Raw genomic sequence first — 25,648 nt, 5'->3', positions numbered from 1 at the left:
TTCACTTTGACTGAAAAGGCATGAGGGGGTGGGGCCAGCCACTGAGCAAGGTGAGTCCAGACCTGTGCCAAGAAGGAAAGAGAAACTGAAATTCCATCGTGGGGAGAGCCTTGTTTCCGAGAAGGCCCTGTGCCTGGAGAATCTCCAGTCCAGGGCTCCCTGGGGCGGCCTCCAGGTAGCTGACGACTTTGGGGAGCCCCTGGTTGAGGCTAAGGCAGGTGGAGGGATGGGAAACTGGCTTGAGGACTTTCCCAGAGGGGCAGCGACCTGGGGGGCGAGGGTGAGGCTGCCCCAGCAGCGAAGGGGCATCCTTTCGATGTGCGGAAGTTTTAGAGTTTGCTGTGGTCCCGTTTGTCTGCTCTTGCTCTTGGTGTCATATCCAAGAAATTATTCCCAGATCCAGTCCCATGAAACTTTTCCGTATGTTTTCTTCTAGGACTTTTATAGTTTTAGGTCTTAGATTTAGACATTTAATCCATGTTAAGTTTTGTGTATGGTGTAAGGTAAGGGCTAACGTCATTCTCTTGCATGTGCATGTCCAGCTCTCCCAATACCATTTGTTGAGACTGTCCTTTCCCCATTGGGTGGCCCTGGCCCCCGTTGTTGAAGGATCATTTGATGGCATAAGTGAGGATTTATTTCTGGGCGCTCTCTTCTGTTCTGTTGGTCTGTATTGTCTATCTTTATGCCACTACCACATTATTTTGAATACTGTAGCTTTGAATGTAATGTGTTCTAAAATCAGGAAGTGGGAGCCCTCTAACATTGTTCTTTTTCAAGATTGTTTTGGCTATTCAGGGTCACTTGAGATGCCATATAAATTTTAGTATTTTTTTTTTCTATTTCTGCAAAAATGCCACTGGGATTTTGACAGGGATTGCATTGAATCAGTAGATTGCTTTGGGTAGTATGGACATTTAAACAATATTAAGTCTTTGAACCTGTGAGCACATGATGTCTTTCCGTTTGTGTCTTCTTTACTTTCTTTCAGCAATGTTTTATAGTTTTTAGTGTACAAATCTTTTGCCTCCTTAGTTAAGTTTATTCTTAAATATTTTATTATTTTTGATGCTATTGTAAATGGAATTGTTTTGTAATTTCTTTTCCAGATTGTTCATTGTTTGTGTATAGAAAGCAACTGATTTTTGTGTGTTGATTTTGTATCCTGCAACTTGGCTGAATTCATTTATTAGTTCTAACAGGTTTTTTTTTTTGAATCTTTAGGGTTTTATACATATACGATTGTCATTTGAGAACAGATATAATTTTACTTCTTTCTTTCCAATTTGGATGCATTTTTCTTTTTCTCTTTTTTTGGTGAGGAAGATTGGCTCTGAGCTAACATCTGTGGCAGTCTTCCTCTGTTTTTTTGGTATGTGGGATGCCTCCACAGCGTGGCTTGATGAGCGGTGAGTAGGTTGGTGCCTGGGATCCAAACCCATGAACCATGGGCCACTGAAGTGGAATGTGGGAACTTAATCACTATGTCACTGGGCCGGCCCCTGGATGCACTTTATTTCTTTTTCTTGCCTAATTGCTCTGGCTAGGACTTCCAGTTCTATGTTGAACAGAAGTGGTGAGAGTGGGCCTCCTTGCCTTGTTCCTGATCTTAGAGGAAAAGCTTCCAGTCTTTCACCGTTGAGTATGATGTTAGCTGTGGCACATGTGTTTTCACATGTGGCCTTTCTTATGTTGAGGTAGTCTCTCCTTCTATTCCTAGTTTGTTGTGTGTTTTGATCATGAAAGTGTGTTGAATTTTGTCAAGTGCTTTTCTGCACTGAGACGATCGTGTGGTGTTTGTCCTTCGTTCTGTTAATGTGCTGCATCACGTGGTAGTCAACTTCTGAGGCCGGCTCAGACTTGGGTTTGATTTTTTGAGTGAGAATGCTTCATCGATGTTGTCTTCTTTCGTCAGGAGGCACGTGATATCGAGTTCTCTCTCTTAGGGATGTTAAGAGCCCTTAAGGCTGTTACTTAGTCCTGAGATCCATTATTTCATTGGTGCTTGCAAAATGGAGTTATTCTAATTCTGGTCCAGTCAGCCTCTCTGTATCTGCAGGTTCTGCGTCCACGCATTCAGCCAACCACAGATCGAAAGGCCCACGATGGCTGCATCTGTACTGAACGTGTACAGACTGTTTTCCTGTCATTATTCCCTAAGCAGTGCAGGATAACGACTATTTACACAGCATTTACATTGTGCTAGGTATTATAAGTAAACTAGAGATGATTTAAAGTACACGGGAAGATGCACGAAGGTTACACGCAAGCACTGCACCATTTTACATGAGGCCCTGGAGCATCCACGGCTTTTGGCATCCGTGCAGCATCTTGGAACCAATCCCCCGTAGAGACCAAGGGACAACTATATTTGTTCTTTGTTTGGCAGCTGGAATACTTCTATAAAAAGAAACCTCCCTGTGGCAGTGTGAATCTATATCAGTGATAAAATTGCATAAAACTAAACACACACAGGAGTGCATGTAAAACTGGAGTAATCTGGACAAGGTCTATGGATTGTGTCAATGTCCATTTCCTGGTTGTAATATTGTTCTGTAGTTATGCAAGATGTTACCACTGGGGGCAACTGGGTGCAGGGTACGTGGGACCTTTCTGTACTATTTTTTGGCAACTTCCTGTAAATCTATGATTTATTTTTTATTTTTTTGGTGAGGAAGATTGGCCCTGAGCTAACATCAGTTGCCAGTTTTCCTCTTTTTACTTGAGGAAGATTGTCACTGAGCTAATGTCTGTGCCAATCTTCCTTCTTTTGCTTGAGGAAGATTGTCCCTGAGCTAACGTCTGTGCCAATTGTCCTCTTTTTTTTTGCTTGAGGAAGATTGTTGCTGAGCTTACATCTGTGCCAATCTTCCTCTGTTTTGTATGTGGGACGCTGCCACAGCATGGCTTGGTCACAGGGATATGTAGGTCCGTGCCTAGGATCTGAACCTATGAACCCTGGACCACCGAAGCAGAGCACGTGAACTTAAACACTATGCAACCCAGCCAGCCCCTATGATTATTTTTTTTAGAAAGTCAAAAAGAAACATTTCTGATCTACTCTTTGACTACCAGTGGTACTGTTTAAGAAAGGCAGGATAAGTGCTTCATTCTTTCCCTTTATTTTTATTCAGAATAATGAGTTGATGCCTTCGAATCTCCCCAATAGTGACTGATTTTTAAAAAGTATCATTATGAACTCACTGATTTCAGTAAATTTTAAGTATTTCAATCCATTGCATATTAATGTTACTGACACTCACTTTCCTGTCTTTGGCCAGTAGGAACCTCCTCAAGCTCCCTCCTGAGCCCTTCTCACGTGACCCTGAAATCTTTGATTGCTTCCAGCGCCCCAGGTTCATCTTGTGCATTTCCTGCCCAAGTCCTGGAATTAGGCATTTCCCCAAAGAACGCGGGGTCCTTTTACTGTGAGCTGACATTTGGAGCCACAGTCTGAGAGCCAGGGGTCTCACTCCACTGGGTTGGTTGTTGTTTCTAGGTCCTTTCAATGGGTAGAGCTAGGAACAGGATTATATTTTTTCAAAAACAAAATACATCCTAAGTTCATACTTTAAAGTTCATACTTTAAATTAAAATTCAGGACCAGCAGGGTTTTTACTGAACTTCATTTCTCTTTCTTTTCCCATGCCGAGAATCCTGGTTCTCCAGGACTCCAGGGGAGCCAGTACTCATTTTGATTTTGTCACCCGTGACTAGGCCTAATCCTGACTGGTCGGAAGGCGTCCTGGCCTGGGACGGCCCCGGGAGAGCGAGCGGCTCAGTTACCACAGAGCGGGCCCTGCAGGTTCGCACACACATTCGCTGTTCGGAGGGAAAGGCCAGGGACACAGGTGCAGGGGGGCGGGTACTGGGGTTCGAATGCAGTTCCTCCCCCCCCCCCCCGCCCCGGGAGCCCTGGGTCCCGTGCTGACACCCGGCCACATCCCTGAGCACCGTAGTCGCCAGCCCTCTTTTGCGTGGGTCACATGGACGTCTTCCCCTGTGTTCCTCTGCAACCTGCTTCCCCTCCTCGCAGCGTGTTGAGGTTTGTCCGCGCTGACGGGTCACTCCAGTTTCATTCCTCATCCTCACCGCGTACGGCGCGTGTCCTCACCTCACGGGACCTGTTGTCCCTGTTCCTAGTGGGAAAGACTTAGCTCGTCCCCATCATTTGCTCTTACAGAGATTCTCGTGGGTGTGCCCTGGTGCACGAGTGTGTAAGAATTTCTGTAGGGCGGGGCGGGCAGCGTTTTCTGTAAATGGCCAGATAGGGAATATTTTAGGCTTTGAGAGCCAAGAGACAAAAAATACGTTGGTACCTATATAACAAGAGAGCAAACAAATTTCCATACATTTTTTATTAAAAAATTCCAAACTTTATGGACATTGAAATTTGAATTTCATAAATTTTCACATCATGAAATATTCTTCTGAATTTTTTTCAGCCGTTTGAAAATGTTACGAACCAGTCTTAGCTCTCTGGTGGCCCCACCACAGGAGCAGGCTGGGTGTGGTCCCCACTTCCCTAGGTGTGGCCGGACGCCCTTCCAGGTGACCTCTCAGCCGAGCATGACGAGGATGACGGCTGAGGAGACTTCCTGCTTCCCGAGTGGCCTGCACGGCGCCACCTTTCTCCCTGGAGCACCTGCTCCCTGGGTCTGGTGCCGTTGCTAATCGCACTTTGAAAAGTGCAGATAACATGCCGTGTGCCCCTTATTATGGAATAAATGTTCTTTATGACAGAAATAGAAACATGTACAAACAGTGAGATTTTTTTAAGTTACCCACAATCCTTCCACTTAGAGAGAACCCAAGTTAAAACTTGGCATCTGTCGTTCCCGATGTTTTCCGATAGAGACACACAGCGTTAATTTAATTTTTAGAGGCTAACACTGTGTCTATTGTTTTGGCATCTGCGGTCTCGCTTCGTGAAGCTGTATCAGGATTCTTTTTGTTCTAACATATTGGGGTGCGGGGCCCTCTCCCCAGCTTCCTGGCCTCTAGGGAAAGTACTTCCTCCCTGGCTTGCTCCCCTCCACCCTAAGCGTGCTTTCTGGGAGTGGAGGAAAAGGTTGACATGTGAAGGAGGAATGCCCAGGTGCTCCAGTGGCAGTGTGCCTTGGGACCCCTTCTCCCTTTCTTTCCAGCACTCTGTTTTGTCCAGGCTGATGCTCTGCTCAGCCCCACGCCATCTCCCAGCCTCCCCTGCAGGCAGCTGTGGTCTGAGAAGACTCTGCTTTATGTTTGCCAGAGTCCCCATCACTCCAGTGCCACCTGTCACCACACTTGCACAGTTTTGTTCTGGTAGAGAAATCATTCTCTGAGCCCAGGTCTATCAGGTGGGAAAGGGGCTGACAGCCCGGCCCCACCCGGCTCCCGGCAGGCACTTGGGTGCGCGCTCTGGCAGCCCAGGTGCAGGTGGGTCCTAAGTGTGACTGACTCTCCCTGGTTCCTTCTCTGGCTGGGGGCAGGATGAGGGCACAGTGCAGGGCCAGGAGGAACGAAGAGGCCTAGTTCTTGCCTCCCTGCCGGAAGGCCGGGGTCTGGGGTCAGGACACGTTCTCCTGCCTGGTGTCGACTTACTTGACATGTCTTTTTTTGTTTGCCCTGTTGAACATGCAGCTGTGGACGCCTTTTGGAAGTACGATGGGGCGTAAATAAACTGACGCTCAAGACGTCCCACAGACAGCCCCACCTCCTTCCATCAGACTCCTGCGGCTGTGCGGATTCAGAGCCTGGAGGGCAGACCCGCGGGCTCCTGGTGCACAGTCAGGCAAAGGCCCCGCAGGGGCGAGCTGCGATCTCGGGAGGCAGGAGACCAGCAGCCCGCCAGCCCGGGGAAGATGGGTCCCCAGGCCTGTGAGGAGGCAGCCGGGGGCCGTGTGCAGGCTGGGCCTGCGCTGAGCCTCTGCGCAGCCTCCCGTGCTGCTCCCGAGGGTAGGGGCGGGAAGGAGGCCCAGGCCTGCCTGAGCCAGAGCCCACACTCCCACCCACTGACCACTGCGCTTCGCTGGCCACGTGGGCTGCTGGTCCGGAGAGTCGGGGAGGCAGTGACACGGAGCTGAGTCTAGGAGTGTGACCCGTGTGTCCACAAAGCCACCGAACGAAAACACAGAAACCGTCTCTGGTTCAGCAGCATTCATTTTTATTTCCAGGCAAGTATCCAGTGACTAAATTACTGAGTTCCATCCATTTCTGGATTCTTTCAAGAGTCCGGTGAGACGAAGCAGGGGCTCCTGCACGGCAGCCACCGGTCCCGACCTCTGACGCTCTTCCCCTGCCCACTCAGGAGCCCGTCCAGAAGAGCAGCAAGTCGTGTCCCGGCACCAGATGGAGCGAGCGTCGCTCACAGCGGACTCGGGGGAGAACAGAACAAGCCCGACCTTCCCAATGGTCCTTGAATCAAAAAGCAGGACTTAAAAATCTTTCATTTTTACAAAGAAAACTACTCACAAAAATACAAGATTCAGAGTAAGCCCGAGAACAAATCAAGCTTTGCAGGAGCCATACTGGCGACAACACTGAAGCCGTGGGGAAGCCGGGACCCCGCAGCGAGGTGGTGAGGGTGCTCCCCGGCCTCGGCGGTGCCTTAGAGCAGGGGGCCACGAGAAGGGGGCGCCAGGACGCTGACAGGCTCGTCAGGCTCCCCTCCCGGGAGCACAGGCCCACAAGGCTGACAAGGGACCTTTCTCTTGACCACCCCTCTGCACATCCCTGCGGCTGCGCTCACGCACTGCACTGTCACCCTGTGCCAGGTGGGCTCACGCTGAGCAGCCTGGGAGAAGACCGTCTCTCCGCGAGGAAAGGCCAAGGCTTTTTTCTTTCAGGGAGAACATGGGGCGGGCCAGGGGACATTAGAAAGTCTCCCTGCTTTTGTAACATGGCCAATGACAACAGAAGTCCCTGCATATCTAACCCACTTGTGTGAGAAGTGCAGGAGCCTAAGTGGAAGGGAGTGTGGCTGCCAGTTCTCTTGAGGCCTTGACTCTGTGGTGTTTTCACTGAAAACACACCGCCTGGGGCTTCGGAGACTGGGTTCCTGGTGAACCGCCTCCTACTGGTCCTATGTGGTTTCCTACCCACCAACCAGCGGGAGAAGCCCAGGCCTGCACTCCGGAGGGCACGGGGAAGGATCAGGGGACCCTGCTCTTTTTCACATTTAAAGTCCTCGTCAATGGCGGATCACGGCTGCTGAGAGTCAGGGACCAGCTCTAAGAGCAGATCCACCCCAGGCCAGGCCTGCATCTTTGATGGCAATGACGGCTGAGACGCCGGCCACCACCCAGCCCTACCTCACTCCCCCCACCACAGCAGAAGGGGGATCCTGGCTGTGGCCACCTGCTGAGGCCACATGTGTGGGCCCCTGTGGGCATGTGGACCTGGGACGTCCTGAGGCCAAGTCTTGTGATGGCACCTCTGACGTGGGTCCTGGAGAGAAGGATCCCCACTCACCCATCTGTCCACATTTCACTGCAAACAAAGGAATCCACAGGCAAATCCGGGCCCCCCGGGCCGGCCTGGGGTGCTCAGGGGCCGCCAGCATTGTGGGTCAGACCCTGTCTCGTGGCCTCATGTCAGCTGGGGCCTGGCCAGCATTCCCACTGTGGAAAGGTGGCTGTTCTGGGGGTGGGAGGGCTGTGGGTCTGGCCCTGGGCTGAGTGTCTGAGCACCAGACTAGAGAAGTGAGCCACCTGGCCCAGCCCAAACTTAACCTCTGGGGACCCAGGAAAGGCCAGCTCCTTTCCCTGTCAGGCCTAGCACCCCAAACCTCGGGGCGTGGTTGTTCCCAGGGGTCCTACAACAACAGGACTGTGGGGCGCCTTGGGGCGTGGGCTGGCTGCCGGGACAGGCGTGTCTTCTGAGTTCACCGGCTAACCAGCCGGCCCCCCAAGGCCTTCGCCTCACTCTGAGGTGAGCCCTTCCCGACGTGCTGACTCTCCTGGCCGGCGGCCTAGGCCTAAAAGAAAGTAAACATGCGGGAAGTTACAGTTATGCTGTTTTTTTGTTTTTATCTTCTAGGCATTTATGCCCAAATAACAGAATTATTAGGTATGCTAGAGGTAGACAGCAGCAATTTTTGATTCTCAGGCAGACATTAAGAAAAAATCCACCAGAAAGATCTATCCCTGTGGGCTTCTGCCTGTTCCAGAGGCGACTAGACGGAGGCGGCTGGAGGACAGAGGCTGGTCCCAGGGGGGGGGGGGGGGGAGTGCTCCCAGGCTGCCCGCCCCTCCCACGGCCAGCGGGGGGCAGAAGAAGCTCGAGGGGATCCAGCCCGGTGCTGGCTCCTGCCAGGAAAGGTGCCCCCACTGCTTCTCTACCACAGTGTCCACCTCGGGTCTCAGCTAACAGGGGAGGCCAGGAGGGACCTGGTGACAAGGGGCAGCGTGAACTGAGAAGATCCTGTTTTCACTGCTCAATCTATGAACTCACAGCCAAAAAAATTTTTTTTCTGGCAAGCTATTGAGTTTACAATTCAACTTATACCTTAGACCTCTGAGATCAACCCCTGAATTTCAGGGGAGAGAGCAAATCATGAGACAGTTGCAAGTTGAGGAATGAGAGAACCACCTGGTCTCAGACCCCTGCCCCCTCCGCCCAGGGGTAGACAAAGGTCCCCTCCCTCTTTGACCACTTCTCTTACTTTTCCATCAAAGGGAAACAGGAAATGACGGAGACCAGAGTTATGATGGCATGACTCCTGCAGTGGGGAGGTGAGGAACAGTAAAACAATCCTGTTTGGCTCAAATTATGGGGTTAAGGTGGGAGATTACAGAAAGAAATAGGCTCATGTTTGAGCTCTGTCAAGTTCAAATTTACTTTCCACGCATCAAAAGGAAAGTGCGTGCTTCCTGCCTGACTGGCCTCACACTTACTCTTCTGGGAAAGGGAGGAGGAGGCAGGGGCCTGGCCTACACGCTGGGCATGTCCAGGGCGTCCCAAGTCAGTCCTTGCTGGCATCCAGAGCCACGCTCCCTGAGGCGAAGAGGTGGAATCGTTCTTGCTGCCAGCCCAGGGTCCACCACAGAGGACCAAGGACATGCAGTGATGAATCAAACTACCCCAGGGGGTGCCATGTGCTAAGGCGCCAGTGGGGACCCTGAGCCACATAAGGGAACCGCCAACAGCTGGCGGCTGGGCAAAGGCAAGCAGCTACGAGGCTTGTTAAAGCGCAAGTGAGGAGGGCAGCGCGAGTCAGTAACTCTGCTTCCTCGGAACATGATTGGCAGCGCCTTGCCCTGAGAGGGCCGGGGGCCAGGACCATGGGGATGCGGCGAGGTGTGCGGGTGAGAGAAAAACCACGTGCAAGCACTCTGTGAACAAGTCCTGGGCTGGCAGTGGCTGACTAGGGACTGCAGGCGAGGCTCTGGAGCCACTGGGGTCCTGGGGAGGGGTGGCAGGGGAGGAGCATGGGGCACAGCTGCCCTGGTGAGCTGGGACCCTGGTATGGGGGACAGATGGGACCCAAGACACTAGGGAACTGGGAGAGGGAAAGGGAGGAAATGCTGATCGGCAGTGAGGGTGGCAGCAGGTACACGGTGTGCAGACCCCACAAAGCCCAGGAAAAGGGGCCCCCGGACAAACAAGGACCACCGAGCAGGGGATCGAGGTGAGGGAGGCACCTGCTTCACCCTCCCCCTTTGTAAAAGTCCACGAATTTACGCTGGGCTCAGACAGTGGCTGCAGGCCCGTGTAAACGCTGCACCTCTAGTTTTTCCCTTTAGAGGGCACTCTGACCCCACAGGATAGGCTCCTTCATCCCCCAAGCGCAGGGATGCAGCTTCCAAGGTGCTCCAGAGCAGGGCCTGCGCCCTGGGCTCCAGACCAGTGTAAACACTCACAGTATTCTGGCCCGGGAGACCGCCTGCGAGGTGCCCGGCGGAGGTCAAGAAGAAAAGATCACTCGGTATTTCCTTCTCGGAGTGCAAGCAACATCACAAAGAGGAGTGTGCAGTTCTCAAGATTTCTGAGCCAGCCACTTAGGTCAGAGCTGTTGCTGCTGAGGCCGGAGGCACCCTGATGATGCAAAGGGACAGGCGGCCAGCCCCTCGCCTGCTCTGCAGACACTGGGCCGTGGTGAAGGCGGCAGCTGCAAACGGCAGGAAGCGCACAGCAGTGCTCCCGAGCACACGGGTCACAGCAGGCCTTCTCCTCTCACAATGATGATGGCGGGTGCCTGTTGGCCCTGGCTGGAGGGGCGGAAGGAAACGGCTACCTGGACAGAGGTCCTTCCAATCTTGGGCGGAGGAGCAACCGAGAGCAGAGGACCGGGAGGCGATGCATCGCGTCTCAGCAGCAGCCGCCGGCTCCAAAGGCCCCGGAGTTCCGCGGCAAGAAGACAGCAGCCTCGGCCTCACCTCGCCTCATCGACCCCAGAGGCCAAAAGCATGCGCCTCCGGGGCCCTGGCTGGGTGTCCGTCCTGGGAGCCGCTGGGAGGCCCTGCCTGTCCAGAAGCCACAGCACCTGCTCAGTCACAGCAGCTCCTGCTCGTCGTCCTCGGAGCCAGAGGGGCCCTGGCGCACCTCCTCGTACCACTTGTTGGTGAGGGTTTTCATCTGGATGCGCCCGTGGTGGAGGTCCTGGGGCAGGAGACACAACCAAGCCCTCGTCAGTGGGTGTGGGTGTGGGTGTGGGTGTGGGTCAGAGCCGAGGAAGGGATGGGGAGCTGCTCTGTTAACTTGTGGGGGAGATGGGAGGCAGGGTGCATGGCCACAGACGACTTCAAAGTGTAAACTAACTAAAACTCAAGCTGGGATTTTTCTTGGTGGGGTGGAGCTAACAGGAGGCGTCACTCAGAAACAGGAGGAAGAGGCAGGATGGTGTGACGTTAACAAATGTGGCCTCTGGAATCAGACATAGTCAGGCTCTGCTCCCGGCTTTGCCATGTATTTGCCAAGGCTGTGTGACCTCAGGGGTGACTTCACCTCTCTGGGCCTCAGTCTCCAGCTGTCAAGTGAGATAACAGCTGCATCTACTGCATGGGTTCTTGGGAGAATGAAATGAAGCAATCATGAAAAATGTTTGTTGTCACGCCTGGCTCACAGAAAGAGCTCACATGCTGACAGCAATCCCCAAAGGAGAGAAAACGGGGCTCAGAAACAAGGGGAGGCAGCAGCCAGAAGAACGCCACCTCTACCCTGAAAGCCTGCATGGGGCAGGATGACAGTTTTAGCAAAGCAGGTCCAAGCTGGTCTCTGTGAGACTGTGTCACTCACTGTAACCCGGAGGCCAGCCGTGCCTGGAGGGATGGAAAGAGAGCCCTGAGCCTTGGACCACTGCCTGAGGCCCAGCATGTCTGAAATTCCTCACTCAGATTGGGGAGCTGATCAGTGCCCCGGGTCTATCATCCAGGAAAAGCAAACTGTGCTCACAAGTCTATTATTAAACTTGCACTAAAGATGGCAGAAAAGGACAAAGAGCAGGTGCTGACGCCACAGCACATGCAGCCGCGCCCCTGCCGGAGAGAAAGCTAAGCAGACGCAGTGGCTTGGCTGCCCCTCCCCCAGACGGAGCACGTGGGCCTTCCCTGCCCTGCCCTGCCCACCCCGCTCTGGGCCACTGCACGTCCGAGGGAGGAAGGCGAGAGACCCCTGGCTGTGTGGTGCTGGCCAGGCCCCACCTCCTGCGTCAGCCGGCGCGTGAAGAAGGGGTTCAGGTACTTGGCGTCCAGCCACAGGAAGCCTTTCAGGTCCTGCCGCCTGACGTAGTGGGCCTCGTACTCCTCCTCGGTGAGCTCAGACAGGTGCTCCGACTCCACGGTGTTGCCCTGCAGGGGGAGGGGAGGCGGGCAGTGGGTGGGCAGCTGGCAGCTTCCCGGAAGCCCCCACACCACCCAGCCTACCTAGCTGCTGCCCACTGCCCTGGCCACTGGTGTCCCCAGTCCTAAGTGCGCCTTCAAATCAGTGCAGGGGGTCTGCAGGCAGCACAGGGCCTCCCGGGAGGGAGGCAGGAAGGTTTGTAAAAACATGGCAGATACCCAGGAATAGACCTGAATTGTGAATAAATGAGAAGTTCAGGGCTGGGCCGGGCCTGCGGCTGGGTGTTTGAACTCTTCAGGTGATTCCCCTGCGCACCAGGACCGGGACGTGCTGTTCCGGCTGGTGCCTCACGAGCGAACAGGACAGGAGGCCCCTTTGGCCGTCTGTGCCTGCGGCGGCCCTCACTATGGTTCGGTTCTGGGCAGTCAAGTCAGTGCAGGGGGGGAGGGGGACCATCCAGGCCGGAACCAGAGAGGGATGAAGAGAACCAGCAGCCGACCAGCTGGGGTAGCTGGTCAGGAGGGCCAGTGGGTCTCAGGTTCATCAGATCGCCACCAGCCCCGCTCCAGGCCCCAGGCCCAGAACAGCCCTCCCCTCTGCAGGGACCACCAAACAGGAGTTGAATGCAGCCTTTGCGGCTCCGCCAGCGGAGTGGCTCTGAATCCAGAGTCACTTGGCCTCCGCCCGCCCGCGCGCGGTGTAGGTGGAGGAGGAGAGAGACTGAGCGGACGAAGGCATTTGGGTGCCATGGAGCAGTGGTTCTCACACACTGGCCTGCATCAGAATCACCTGGAGGGCTTGTGATCCACAAAATACTGGCCCACAAGGCCCACCCGGAGTTCCTGATTCAGCAGGTCTGGGGTGGGGCCCAAGAACTTGCATTTCTAACAAGTTCCCAGGGATGCTGCCGGTCCGGGGACCCCACCTTGTGGAGCGCTGATGGAGAGTGTGGTGGTGAAGGGTATGGGCTCTGGGATCTGTGCGCCCGCAGCAATGTGACTGGCCTCTCTGTGCCTCAGTACTCTCATGGGCAGGAGGCTTCTGGCAGCTTATCAGGGCGACCTGAGGGTGCCTGCACATGGAAAACGTTCCCCAAGAACAGCTGTTCTTCTCTGAGCTAACATCCTGGCTCCCCAGAGCTCTGCCTGCCAAGTGTGGCTGCGGGACCAGCAGCTTGTAAGCAACGCAAATTCTTTCCGGCCCTGCCCATACCTGTAAGCCCCCGGAGCCGTCCTCTGATTCTGACACCCTCTTTTAAGGTTTGAGGGGCCGGCCCCGTGGCCGAGTGGTTAAGTTCCCACGCTCCGCTTTGGTGGCCCAGGGTTTCACCGGTTTGCATCCTGGGCACCGACATGGCACCACTCATCAGGCCACGCTGAGGCGGCATCCCACATGCCACAACTAGAAGGACCCACAACTAAAGTATACAACTATGTACCAGGGGGCTTTGAGGATAAAAAGGAAAAATAAAATCTTAAAAAAAGTAAGAGGTTTGAGACCTATGCTAGAGCTTTCATGACAGACAGACAAGAAAGTTGGCAGGTGTGGGGAGAGGGGCTGCTGGGAGGGACGGAAGCTCTGCTGAGCAGCCCAGCCAAGGCCCTGAAGGGCTCCTCCCAGCGCATGGCCCTGCCCGAGAGGCCGGCGCCACCTGGAGGCCACGCTCAGCAGCCCGGGACTGTGCGGTGTGAGAAGTGGGCCCGGCCCCTTCCGTCTCCTGGTTGAGGATTTCTGTGCCTTCCATGACTGATTAAAGTTACCGGCGGCCTAGGATAAGGGAACTAGAAAAAGACGCGTTTCTAGAAGTGTGTGTGGGGGGTGCAGGAGGGTGGGACAAGAGACCATGGCAGCCTCTGCTCTGTCAGAGAGCCTGGCTCAGCACAGGGGCCTGAGGTGAACACAGGGCAAGGCAGGCACGACCACAGCTGCCTCAGACGGGGCCGCTGGCAGGCGCAGCTGCCGGGGCAGGAGGGTGGCTTGGAGGAGGCACAGGTGGGCAGGGGTTTTGGGGCCTGAGGCTCACTGCAGCTGGGCCTGGGCGCCTCCAGCCCCAAATCATGCCTTCATCTGTCCTCTCTCATGGCCTCAAAGCCACCGTCAGCAGCATCCTCTCCCCAGGCCCTAACCGGCGGCTTTCAGGACATGGTGGGGAATGATGGGATTCTGAAACCTTCCAGGCCCGGGCCCTGATGGGGTGGTGCGGCTACTGGCAGCAGAGAAGTGCTGCTGGGCGAGGCTGACACGGGTCCACATGCCCTCCACGGCTTCACCAGGCCATGAGGCTGGCAGACAACTGACCCCAAAGAGCTATGCTTTGGCACTCGAGTTCAACCTCTTTCTCAAGTTGTGCAACTGGCATGTGCATGTGTGCACGCATGTGTGCGCGCGCAGGTCCTAAGTATCCTCAAATCGAGTCTCATTTCCCCATTTCCCGGCAGTAGGTGGGAACGAACCCTCTGCTCCCACCCAGGGCCACCTGGCACTCACCATCTTCTCCGTCTTGCTGAGGTTGACATCCTTCTTGTTCTTGCGGCGCGCCTTGGCATCCTCGATGTCCATGAGGCGGATGAGGGGCATGGTGCTGCCACCCAGCAGCAGGATGGTGAAGAGCACGATGATGATTGTGGTGGTGCCAATGAGCTGCCGCTTCTCCATGGGCTCCAGGTCCAGGTGCAGGCTCAGGGCGTAGGGGATGGCTCCCCGCAGGCCTGGGGGACAGTGAAGAAAGTGAGAGTGGAGGTGGAGGGAGGAGGCAGTGGCACCGCAGGCCCGGTCCTCTGGGGATCTGGGCGAGGCCAGCAGCACGGGCAGTTGCCCATTGTAACAGAGCCCCTGGAGAGTGCAAACATCCTATGAGGCTCTGGGCTGTGAGAACAGCAGGCTGCAGAGAAGTGGGGCCCAGGCAGAAGCTCACCCCCGTCCCCACCTCACAGGATGGTTGAACACATCAAATGAGGTGTCCTGTGCAGGTACGGAGCACTGGGGGTGTGCGTGGGAGGACCTATCAAGCCCAATGCTCACATTTGAGAAATGTGACGGCTAGTGCAGACCAAGCCCTCCCTGTGTGCGCACGCAGCCCCTGGCTCTTCACAGGAAACCCGTGGAGCAGGTCCTATTAGTCTCCACAATATACAGAGGCGGAACCGAGACTGAGGGAAGGAAGCGTCCTCCAGGGCCCCACAGCAGCACACAGGCAACGGCACAGAATGCGGGCTGTCCAGAGCCCCGTGGATCTGAAGATGCTGCCCCTGAGTAGCTCTGGGCAGCACTCACAGGCTGGGGGCTGCTCTGGGGGTGGCCAGAGGCTGCTGGGAACCGCATCATGGCCTCTTCCTTACTTCCTATCTTGGTCCCCTGTGAGGCTGCTGCTGGACTGAGCTGGGGAAAAGCACTTTCTCTCTAAGAAACTTCCTGGCTCGCCTAGTGCCATATAGAGGGGATCAGGCAGTCCTGCCCCGCCCTCGGGGGGGTTCTCAGAGTGACAGGGAGGAGAGACACCAAGAGGACTTGTGATATGGTGCGTGCCAGGAGAAGGAGGCGGGGCAGGGCGACAGGTCACAGGGGTGAGCGGAAGGGGGGATGACCAAGGAAGGAAAGGGCACAGAGGATGCCCAAGTCTTCAGTGGGCAGGCAGTCCTAGGAGGCTGTGCCATGCAGTGGTCTGGGCCCGGTGTCTCGAGTCTGGACCTGGGTTCATCTCCTGGCCCCCTAATTTCCCCTGGCCTCCCAGGCTGGGGCAAGTGACTCAAATCAACCGCTCAACCTGTCAGGAGGGACTAGAAACAGGACCTGCCATTCAGTGACGCAAGGACGAAATGCCTGGGCCCAGAACAGCATGTGCACACGGCGAACACTAAGAGCCAGCCACACCTCTGTAACAGCGCACACTGCTGCCTTCTGCGGAGGGAGCAGGTCAGGCAGGAGGGCAAGTGCAGTCCAAGACAACGAGAGTGCGACGCCTCCACGACATGCGAAGAGGATTCAGACATGGGAGTCTGGATCTTAGAGGAAAGGGAACAGCTTTGGGAAGGTGGGAACTAGGTGGAGTCGAGGCCACAGGACAGCTGGGCTTGTGACAACACAACAGCAGAAGTGGGTCTGGGGTCAAGTCCCGAGGAAGCCAGGACTTGAAGGGTCAGCAGAGGAGGAGGGGGAACCGGACAGGAGCCGAGAAGACCCTGATGGGAAAGGAGGGGAACCAGGAGCATGCCTCAGAGGCCCAGGGAAGAGGGGGAGAGAGTCTCCAGTGAGAAGGCAGGTGGGCAGGAGGAAGGAGCCCAGCTGAGCAGATGGGCGGAACAAGGGCTGACCACTGCCCACCAGCTCTGGCTGCAGGAGGTGGCTGGGGACCTGAGCAAGGTCCAGTCCAGCCTGTGGACAGGAGGTGAAGACGTAGAGAAAATGGGTGAGGACAACCCACTTCAAAGAGGTCTGGCCATGAGGAGAGGAGAGGGGGAAGCAGCTGGAGGGGATGTGGGGTAGGGATTTTGGCTGAAGTTTTGGTTTTTTGCTGGGAAAGAGGAGAATCTTCGACTGTTTAAATGATGAGGGGAGGAGCCAGTAGAGACAGAGGCTGCTGATCCAGGAAGGAGAGGCAGGAATCCACGGAGGGAGGGTGCAGGAGGGGATGGACGGGGGAGGGCGAGGGACGGCCTGGGAGAGAGCACCCGGACCACAGCCTTCACAGTCGAAAACGCCCCGCCCGCTTCCCCATGGAGGTCTCTCGTCACGCCCCCCTCCCAAACAGCTCACATAACTTTAAAGATTTTAATTTTTTCTTTTTCTCCCCACAGCCCCCCAGTACATAGTTGTGTATTTTTAGTTGTGGGTCCTTCTAGTTGTGGCATGTAGGACGCCACCTCAGCATGGCTTGATGAGCGATGCCATGTCCGCACCCAGGATTAGAACCAGCGAAACCCTGGGCCGCTGAAGCAGAGTGTGCAAACTTAACCACTTGGCCACGGGGCCGGCCCCTCACATGACTTTATAAAATACCTGATACATTTCTTAGATTTTCAAGACTTTGGATCAACTACTTGACAAAAATTTTCTTCCTCATTGGCAAAAAAGATTGAGAAAAAAGGTTACTCTCACTATATGAACATACATATGTATGTATCTCACACATATACAAATATACTTTAAACAAAGCCTTTGAAAGAGAAAAGAAATCTGAGAAATGTACAGGCATGCTACCGGACAGGAAACAGCTTATAAAGCATGTTGCTCTACCCTGACCCACACAGAAGTATTTTAATTGTAATATTTAAATAAGAAAGCACAAAGAACTGGATGTATTGCTCAAAAATAAATTTAAAGATGCCTAAAGACCCAGTTCTTTAGGAGCCAAAGATTTATAAAATTACTTCCATCCTTTAAAAAGTAGAGGAATATGATTGAACATCAAACGAAATGTTCAAATAAACTATCAGAACTTAGTGTGACTGAATGAAAAAAATATCCAATTCGAGCCTGTAGTACACAAAAGTGTAAACTTTAATCTTTCTGATTTTGAGCCCTTATGACTTCAGCCTAGAAAGCAGACAGGTGAGAGGTGCCCCTGTGCACCTTGCCCTGGGCGAGGAAAGACCGGGGGTAGGGGTGCAGATCAAAAGCAAGCCCTCTGGCCTGCCGCCTGTGCTCCCCCAGCAGCAAAGCGGTCATGGAGCCCCCGTTCCACAGGCGTGTGGGTACTGTCTGTGTGGGGCCTGGAGTACAGCGGGCGCCTGTTAAATGTGAGCTTGCATGATTTCCGGCTCGTGAGGCACACTGCTCAGAGGGCTCCAGCAGAGAGCCACATGTCGTCTGCGTGGCGTGTGCCTTTATAAGCGGTAGCTTCCCTCCGCTGTCCATCCAAGGCTGGACTTACCACTAAACCACATGATGAACATCATCTTCGGTGTGATTTTATGATCACGGAAGAAATTCAGGAGGTAGGAAAGAGGGAAAATGTTCACCGCTCTGCCAAACAGTACAAGCACCTGTTAATAGCAACAGACTAAGTTTTAAAGATTTCATTTTTCCTTTTTCTCCTCAAAGCCCCCTGGTACATAGTTGCATATTTTTGGTTGTGGCTCCTTCTAGTTGTGGCATGTGAGATGCAGTCTCAGCATGGCCTGATGAGTGGTGCCACGTCCGCAGCCAGGATTCGAACCGTCGAAACCCTGGGCTGCCGCAGCGGAGCACGCGAACTTAACCACTCGGCCACGGGGCCGGCCCCAACACACTAAGTTTTAGACAGAAACCTCTGGCTTTTCAAGTTGAAGCTTGTCAAAGCTAACCTAGACCTTGAAACACACCCATCGTAAGTGCAGTGTTCCCCTCGGTCATAAAAGATGTGAATAACACAATGCCAGTCAGAGGCCCAGCGGGTGTGCTGCCATGGTGGCCAGTTTCTGCGTGTCTGGGAGGACAAAGCCGTGTATGTTACGGTTCTGCAGTCCGAAACAGGACTAGCAAGTATCAACGACGGCTTTAGTAATGACAGGAGAACCAAACCGAATGCCAAGAGGCTGTGCAGAAGTACCCAGAGGCTAATTTAAGGGCACTAACTGCTCTGATGGTGCGCCACCGTGCGACAGGCCTGCACTAATCATTCTCACTGGGCCCGCTCTAGAGGGACAGACAAGGCGTTCCTGCCTCTCCGGGGGGGCCCACTGCTCAGGGAAAGGAGGGAAGACTGAGCAGGGCCTCCCGTGCTCATAAATGCTGCTCTCTGAGCAAAAGGAATGTGTAGGTAGGTTCTAAAAGGCGGTGCTTGCCACGGCTTTTGGTTCTTAACCATCTCCAAAGGCACTGCGGTCTTAACAAAACACTGCTTTATGTAAAGTTCAAATCTCATCTAAGTGGATACGTAGAACGACTTATTAATTTACTTTCATTCTTTTCATCTTGCTTCTCACCATAATCAACTTGAAAGGATTAATAGACACACATGCATTCTGTAGGCTCCGAGTTTCTTCCTTTAACAAGCATGAAATGAGTGGGCTTTGGACTGTGTGCCTTGGATGGTTAAGTTAACAAGGATGGCTCCCAATCACCAACATTTATATGCCAGACAATGCGTGAGGCACTTTATATGCATTACCTTGTTCAATTCAGGTCCCTGCCACAGTCTTATGGAGGTATTACTGTCTCTACTTTAGAGACCGGGGAATGGACACAAAGAGGGGCCACATAACTGGTGCAAGCTGACCCAGGCAGGGAGTGGTGGGGCCAAGCCCCCACAGCCCAAGCCCTTGACCACTGAGTGACTCGAAGGTAACCCACCTGCAGAGCACAGGCCGCCTCCAGGAGCACCGGGCTAGCCTGACTAGCTGCTCAGGGGAAACTGAGTTACCACCCCAGGGCATCTTCTCACTTCCCTTTTCCTCCCAACCCACAGCTGAGACGGTCGCCTCCCTGTCTTACCCCCTGAAATCCAATCCTCCCTTCCTGCACTTGTATTTCAGGTTTGACCAAACGTGGCCCCCGTCAGCCAGTGACCACACTACAGACTACTACACTTTCTGAAAAGACTCACTGCTGTTCTCTTGTCCTAAAACCTAAGTCTGGAGGATAGATAACAGTGACAAAAGCAACGTGCTCTTGCTCACTGAGAGGTGGAAGCACCTAGACTGCAAGGAGAAACATCTTTTCCCTTAGGCTTCCTTATCTTCTCTCTCAGTTTCCCCATATGCCAAACAGGTGGACCTCACTGGTTTGTACATGGTGGGTGACTGTGCTAAAAAAAAAAGAAGGCTGCCTCTCAATAGCTGTGTTTTATTAAGTGAAGTGGGTAATAAAAGTTAACTGAACATGAATTACGGTAATTCAACAACAATAAGGTGCGCTTCTTAAGTGCCTTAAATTAATAGAGGATCTAAAAAGACAACAAAGATCAAATTAGGGCTCAGAGTATGAATCAGCAGGAGGGCCTACAGGAGAGGAGCTCACGCTGAGGGAATAGAGACACAAGGAGGAACATAGACAAGGGATCGCGGGACACTAGGCTAAATGCCCAAAGTTAGAAGCCATTCATTTCACTTTGGTCAGATGCCTGAGGGAGCTGAACCCTTCTTTTAAATGTTTATTCCACCCCACCCCCCAGATTCCCCAAAAGGATTTGATTCTACAGCAAACGACTAAATTTCTATTTTCCTTTTTAAAAGGCGTATTTTCATTTATCCCCTACTGCCATCCCCAGTCCAATTATAACAGTTTTCCAAACGTTGATGGTGAAAGTCACCTGGGATGACACCTCTGGAGGAACCTCCAGGGTGGGAAAGGGCCTGGTATCTTTACTTTAATCAAGTGTCCAAGGTCACGCTTAAAAATGGACACATTTGCAGAAAACCACAGTAAGAAGTAAGTATATGTATTATAAATTATCCAAAAGAAAAAGAAAAAGAAAGAAAGAAATCATCCCCAGTTCTGCAACCACTGTGAACACTTGGCTGTATTTTCTTTTTTCTACGCATAAAGCTTTGACATGATTGTGACCAATTACACACTCAATTCTGAAATCTGCTTTTACCACCTAACACAAAACACATAGACGTGTGCATTGTGAAAAAGACCGTAACATTCAAGGCCATTGAAAACTTTAAAAGAAGCCAGAATCCTTTTCCAGGGATATTCATTCACTTAATTCCATCCCTTTTTCCTTTATTGTATGTTTGTGATCTTTTGACAAAAGAAACTTTAAACAGAAGAGTGTCTATGTAGCTGTTGACTTTCAACAGTTAACAGTTACATAAATGAATCCACAACACATGGTTATTGATCCACAAATAAGTAATTAAATAAAAAACAAGGAAAATACTTACTATGCACCAGATGACAAAGGAAATTTCAAACTTGTGAGGGAAACTAAAAATGGACAGGCCAAGAAATGCAAACACACATGTTTCTGAAACAAACCAAAGAATGGATTATTCAGCCCCAACTATTTTCTTCTAATATAGTGCTAAATTGTTAAGCAAGCAAACATTCAGAAGTCAGTCAGAATCCAATATACATTTTGCTTATTTTTCTGGAAAATCCTGCAACCAATACCTTGGTGAAACTTGTACTTCGACTCTCTCATTCTTTTCTTTAATTTTTTTTATTGCAGTAACACTGGATTATAACATTATGTAAGTTTCAGGTGTACATCGTAATATATTTCGAATTCTGCGTAGATTACATCATTTTCACTCTCTCCTTCTTTTCTATCACACAGCAACACGTGCTTGCTGTTCAGAATCTCCCAATTTAATGAGTCAACAGTCAAATACTCATGCACATAAATGCTCTCCCACCCAGGAAGATGATAAATATATGAATCTGTCCATTTGCTGAAGACTGTGATTAGCAAGGATCCCAACTGTGGCAACGTGGCAAAAATTCAGAGCAAATGGCTGCAGACCCACATCACTGGTGTGAAGGGGCCCTTTGTTAACTTCCTCACCAGAGCGGACAAAGCCAAATGATTGACTTCACATATTTAATGCCGCCACAAGGTTTGGAAGATGGCTTACACCCTGCAGGACTGGCAGGAAGAGAGACATTTCCAGCTCTTGGCTCCGCTCCACAAGTCAGAGTCTGATGTTTACTCTCGCTGCACAAGCAGTCGCTTGTGTATCCTGAGAAACAGCACCTTATAAATTTCCAGCGCTAGGCCCCATGCTTACCCTGTGGCGTCCCCAGCCCAGCTAGTAACCAGGGAGACAAAGACTGCAGTTTAAAATAGTTGAACATCATAAGACAGCGAGGCTGTTCTCAAGTATTTCAGCAATGTTTTTCCTTCAAACATGTATCGTTTTAAAACCCGTCCACGAGCTGGACAGGACAGTCACCCTTCTCCTCCTTCAATTTTTTTCTTACCTAGTAAATATTTTTGTGATCTTTCCAAATGGGCTCATTTAGAACATATTCAGATCTATGTTATACTTTTCCCTGGCAGAAAAATTCTATTATATGGACATGTCATGGTTAATGTGGATGGATATTTAGACTGTTTCTATTTCTGCTATCACAAGCTACGACAAACAATTCAGCCTGTACACAGGCTACACTCTGATGTTGGAATCGCTGGGTCAGAGAGCATATGCCTTTTAAACTCAGACTGATGCTGGAATGACTCTCCAAAAAGACAGCATCGATGGACACCCATCAACAGGGCCCGTTTCCATACAGCCGTGCCAGAAGTGGGCATTAGCAAACTTAAGATTTGCCAGTCTGATGGGTACAAAACAGAATTTGACAGACGTTTTGCTTTACACTCCTTTAACTGTGAGAGTGAGGGTCAGAGCCTTTAGCTATGACTTTCTGAGAGGGGAGCTGTGGAAAAAATACCCACTGGACCAGGCAGAGACAGACCTGGCTTCCAGACTCACTTCTCAGCCATGAGACTGTGGGCAAGTCATTTGACCTCTTGGCACCTGAGCCTCCTCATCTGCGGAATGAAGTCTGCATGACCTGCCCCTGCCTCCTAGCACGTGAGAGTGGGGAACTAGTGCTTCAAAAGGAGACAAGCCCCACTGACAAGCCATGAGAGATGCCGATGATGACAGCTAGGGCACTGCCACCTGGCCAGCGTAAAGGGACAGTATGAGAGTGGTTCCTTCACTCCCAGGTATAAAATAGGGGGGAGGCAGGTGGGGGAGCAAGAGTTCAAACTGAAACTGCTTAAAAGAAGCAGTCACCATGGTGGACCCCAGCCCAACAATGACACCTCCAATGCAGAATCTCCCCAAGTGCTGTCCTTCAAGATGCCCTTGTTCTGCGGGCAGGCGTGAGAGATGCTGTGGCCACACCCCTCTTAGAAACTCAGGACGCACGTGAGCTGAAGGCTGTAATTCACAGGCTTGTAAAACCATTTACCCCAGGATTTTCCAAACTCTTTTTTGACTCTGGAGTCTTTTTTTCATCTAACTCTCATCAATATCAGTTCCAACGAATACATTTTTGGAAATCTCACTTTAATACATAAAAAATGCATGAGTCTCCAAAATGTTCAGAATTAGTAGTTCTCTTACTTTTGGTCTTAAAATTGTAGGCATCAAATGTTCCATTTGTTAGGTTTACTTGATGGAATTTGAAAGCCAAAGTAACAAACAAAGTCTAAGGGAGCGCAGTTTCGGCTCTGAGGAACTCTGCCGCCTCTTCTGCCAGAAAATCTCAACCGATGCCCACAGCAGGGCGAGGGAGAAGCACTTGCTCTGGGTGGCCTGCGAGGAGCTGCACGGAGGGGAACTCACCACACAAGAAGGCCACGGTCCGCAGGGTCTGCTGCATGAGGATCTGGGTGACCGGGGACAGGTTATGGTGTGTGTAGTGAGACATCACGATGCCCGAGAACAGGATGGCCATGATGCCTAGAGAGACAAAGGGGCAAAGGGCACAGACATGAACAGAGCAGAAAGCACCTGCTACGTGATACACAAACAGTTATCCTGCACTTCCTCCAAGTCCCTGGAGCATTAGGTGCTCTAGAGTATAAGACCCTGGAGTATTAGGTGTTTAAGAAAAAGGAAAAGAAAAAGGAGAGGAAAATAATACCTGAGGCCTCCCAGAGGCTGCAGAGAAATGCTCAGGGCCCCTTCTCTCTGGCAGCTTCATTACTGGCTGGGTGACCTTGGGCCAAGTTTCTCCCCCTCTTTAAGCGTCAGTTTTCTCATCCGTACAGTGGGACTAAAAGTACCCACTCATGGAACTGTCAGGAGGGTAATGAAGATAAGCCACATAAAGTCCCCATCCCAGGGCCAGGACGAAACAGGCGTGATCTGTCACCGCCATCCACGGATATAAGGGGGGCAGGCGAACCACTCGTGGGGAAAGGAAACATAAGAATGTGGGTGTGGAGAACAGGTGGATTTTGACTTACTCTTTTACACTTTTCCTCGATTTTGAATTTTCCCATAATCACCATAAATTACCCTTACAAAAAGAGACATGTGTTATTTAAAAAGTCACGTATCTCTTCTTTAAGGTTCTCCATGAGAGAGTCTACAACTTCTGTTGTTTACTCAGGATTCAAGTCTCAACTTTCGTCCCCTGCCCTGCATCATTCCCGAAGCCCTCTGCATGGGCTTCCTCTCAGTGTCTCCCTGCCTGGACAGCAGAAAAGGGGTCTCTATTTCACGTGAGGAAGCTGAGATTTTTACAGAGTCATGAAATACGCTGCCAAGATAAATGAATTGCAAGTCAAACTTCATAAGCAAACATTTAACTTGCTTCGGCCATTGTGTAGAAACAGGGATCACTGGCTAAGGTTCCATTTATAAAAGGATGAAAATCGTAGAATTGTATCGGAAACATTTCACCTGGTTAGCTTGCTCTATAAACAATATCCTACAAAATACAGGCAAACCCTACTACTTGTGGTGCCCAATAGGCATCTGCTGAGAGACAGCAACAGCGCAACATTTTCTCTCTTAGGAAAGAGCAAACGCCTGTGCTCTTTCATTTTCCCCACGAAGGCGGCTAGACGGAAATTCCAGCAATGCTGCCCCAGCCACACCTGACAAGACTGGAGAAGGGAAAGGAGGGGTCAGGAAACTCCTCCACTGGCTACTTTACAGTGCTGAGAAGACTCGAGCTCGAGAGTTGCTCTGAACCACTGCTCTGCTAGGAAAAACACACACGAGACAAACCGCCGGGGTTCCCTCCATTCACTGGCTTTTCTCAGGCTGTTCCTGCACCGACCACTCAAAGAGCCTGCCCTTCCTGACCCTGCACCGAAACACAGGGCGCTGAGGCCGAAAAGGCCACACGAGGTGAAACCGAAGGGGAGAGGCTAGTCCCCGGGGCTGGAGCTCAACCTCGGCCATTGAGGCTGGGGCGGAGGGCAGGGACCCAGGCCAGTGTTCAGAGAACAGATCGAAAGGCTCTCCCCTTTACTTGCAGTCCAGCGCTAGGGTTCTGGCTTCTGGGAGTTCAAAGGCTTTGTTCACCAGTCTGCTTTGAGGAGGGTTATCAATTCACTGGCACAGCTGAGACTTTGCAGTTCTAACCTTGAAGCGAAAGTCAACCCCTGAGGAGCTTGATCCCTGTTTAAGCTGTGACACGAACGCCTTCCACCCACAGAGAGATGCTGTCACAGCCCACGGTCTGACATCAAATAACCGCTGCGGAGAGCCAAACGCTCTGGGAAGTCACATCTGAGAGTGGAAAGGGGAAGTCCCCTGGGGCTGAACATCAGGAGAGCCCACGGCCAGAGCCCCAGGGGGCTCGCCTGTCCCCGGGCCGTGCGCCTCAGGCTCTTCAACAAGGGGACAGGCCCAGCGCAGAAGGGGCTTGGCTGCCAGTTGAGTCTGGCGCACTAGGCCAGTGGTTGGAAACTCAAGCTCCTCGGGGGCCAGACAATAAAAATAAGTGGGTGAGCGTCACGTGGGCAAAGAAGGCACAAGACCATCTACAGAGGGCTGACGGCAGCTCCGGACGGGGGCCTAGCGCTGACCAGGCTTCCTTCTGATTTTTTGAGAGACGCCAGAAATCTGTGTCTTACGAGAAATCTCCCAACTAAACGACAGCAACTAATTCAAATGTTTAAAAATTTTGTGTATAAATAAACCCCATCTGGGGGCAAAATTTGGACCATATGAAAATGGGCCCTCTGGCCAATGCACGAGTGAACAGCTAGCCACCACTTTTACCCTGGGTTCGTCTGGAGTCAGGGCATCTCTCAAGTTCTGGGGGCTAAAAGAAAGAGTCAGTGATAGCAGCGGGTGCAAAAGCCCAAGGGACAGCTCAAGTGTCTGCCCTATGTGCCCCCTCTAAGCAACAGAGACTTCACCACCACCCAGACCACCTCATCCTCTGCAGCTGCCACTGGCACAGGCTGAGACAACACTAACAGGGTAACATCCTAGAGATAGAAGGCATGGGTATTTAAAAACATGCCCTGCAAGGAAGAATTCCTGAG

General features: G+C 52.2%; 1 protein-coding gene and 1 long non-coding RNA gene across 6 annotated transcripts in view; one reads left to right on the top strand and one right to left on the bottom strand.

Moving 5' to 3' along the window:
• The first annotated feature begins 68 nt into the window (after positions 1 to 68).
• LOC139078265 (uncharacterized) lies at positions 69 to 4,752 on the top strand. The gene is made up of 3 exons (XR_011531146.1): positions 69 to 175; positions 3,718 to 3,805; positions 4,446 to 4,752. It is a non-coding gene; the product is annotated as an uncharacterized lncRNA (long non-coding RNA).
• Positions 4,753 to 6,123: 1,371 nt separating this feature from the next.
• Positions 6,124 to 25,648, bottom strand: part of SLC9A8 (solute carrier family 9 member A8) — a 70,240-nt gene continuing 50,715 nt past the window's right edge. For 3 of the 5 annotated variants that reach the window (XM_070589422.1, XM_070589424.1, XM_070589423.1), the window contains 6 exons: positions 22,983 to 23,099; positions 20,568 to 20,650; positions 17,630 to 17,741; positions 14,248 to 14,468; positions 11,622 to 11,768; positions 6,124 to 10,581 (listed from right to left, as the gene is read on the bottom strand). In XM_070589422.1, coding sequence (XP_070445523.1) covers positions 10,474 to 10,581; positions 11,622 to 11,768; positions 14,248 to 14,468; positions 17,630 to 17,741; positions 20,568 to 20,650; positions 22,983 to 23,099 — 788 coding nt within the window. In that variant the 3' untranslated portion in view covers positions 6,124 to 10,473. The remainder of the gene's footprint in view (positions 10,582 to 11,621; positions 11,769 to 14,247; positions 14,469 to 17,629; positions 17,742 to 20,567; positions 20,651 to 22,982; positions 23,100 to 25,648) is intronic. The other 2 variants (XR_011531144.1, XR_011531145.1) reach the window with 2 other exon arrangements.

The sequence above is a fragment of the Equus przewalskii genome, chromosome 21 (assembly GCF_037783145.1).
Source record: "Equus przewalskii isolate Varuska chromosome 21, EquPr2, whole genome shotgun sequence".
In the NCBI taxonomy this organism is placed as follows: Eukaryota; Metazoa; Chordata; class Mammalia; order Perissodactyla; family Equidae; genus Equus; species Equus przewalskii.
Note: the sequence above shows the minus strand (reverse complement) of the source record. Positions and strands in the feature narration are given on the sequence as shown.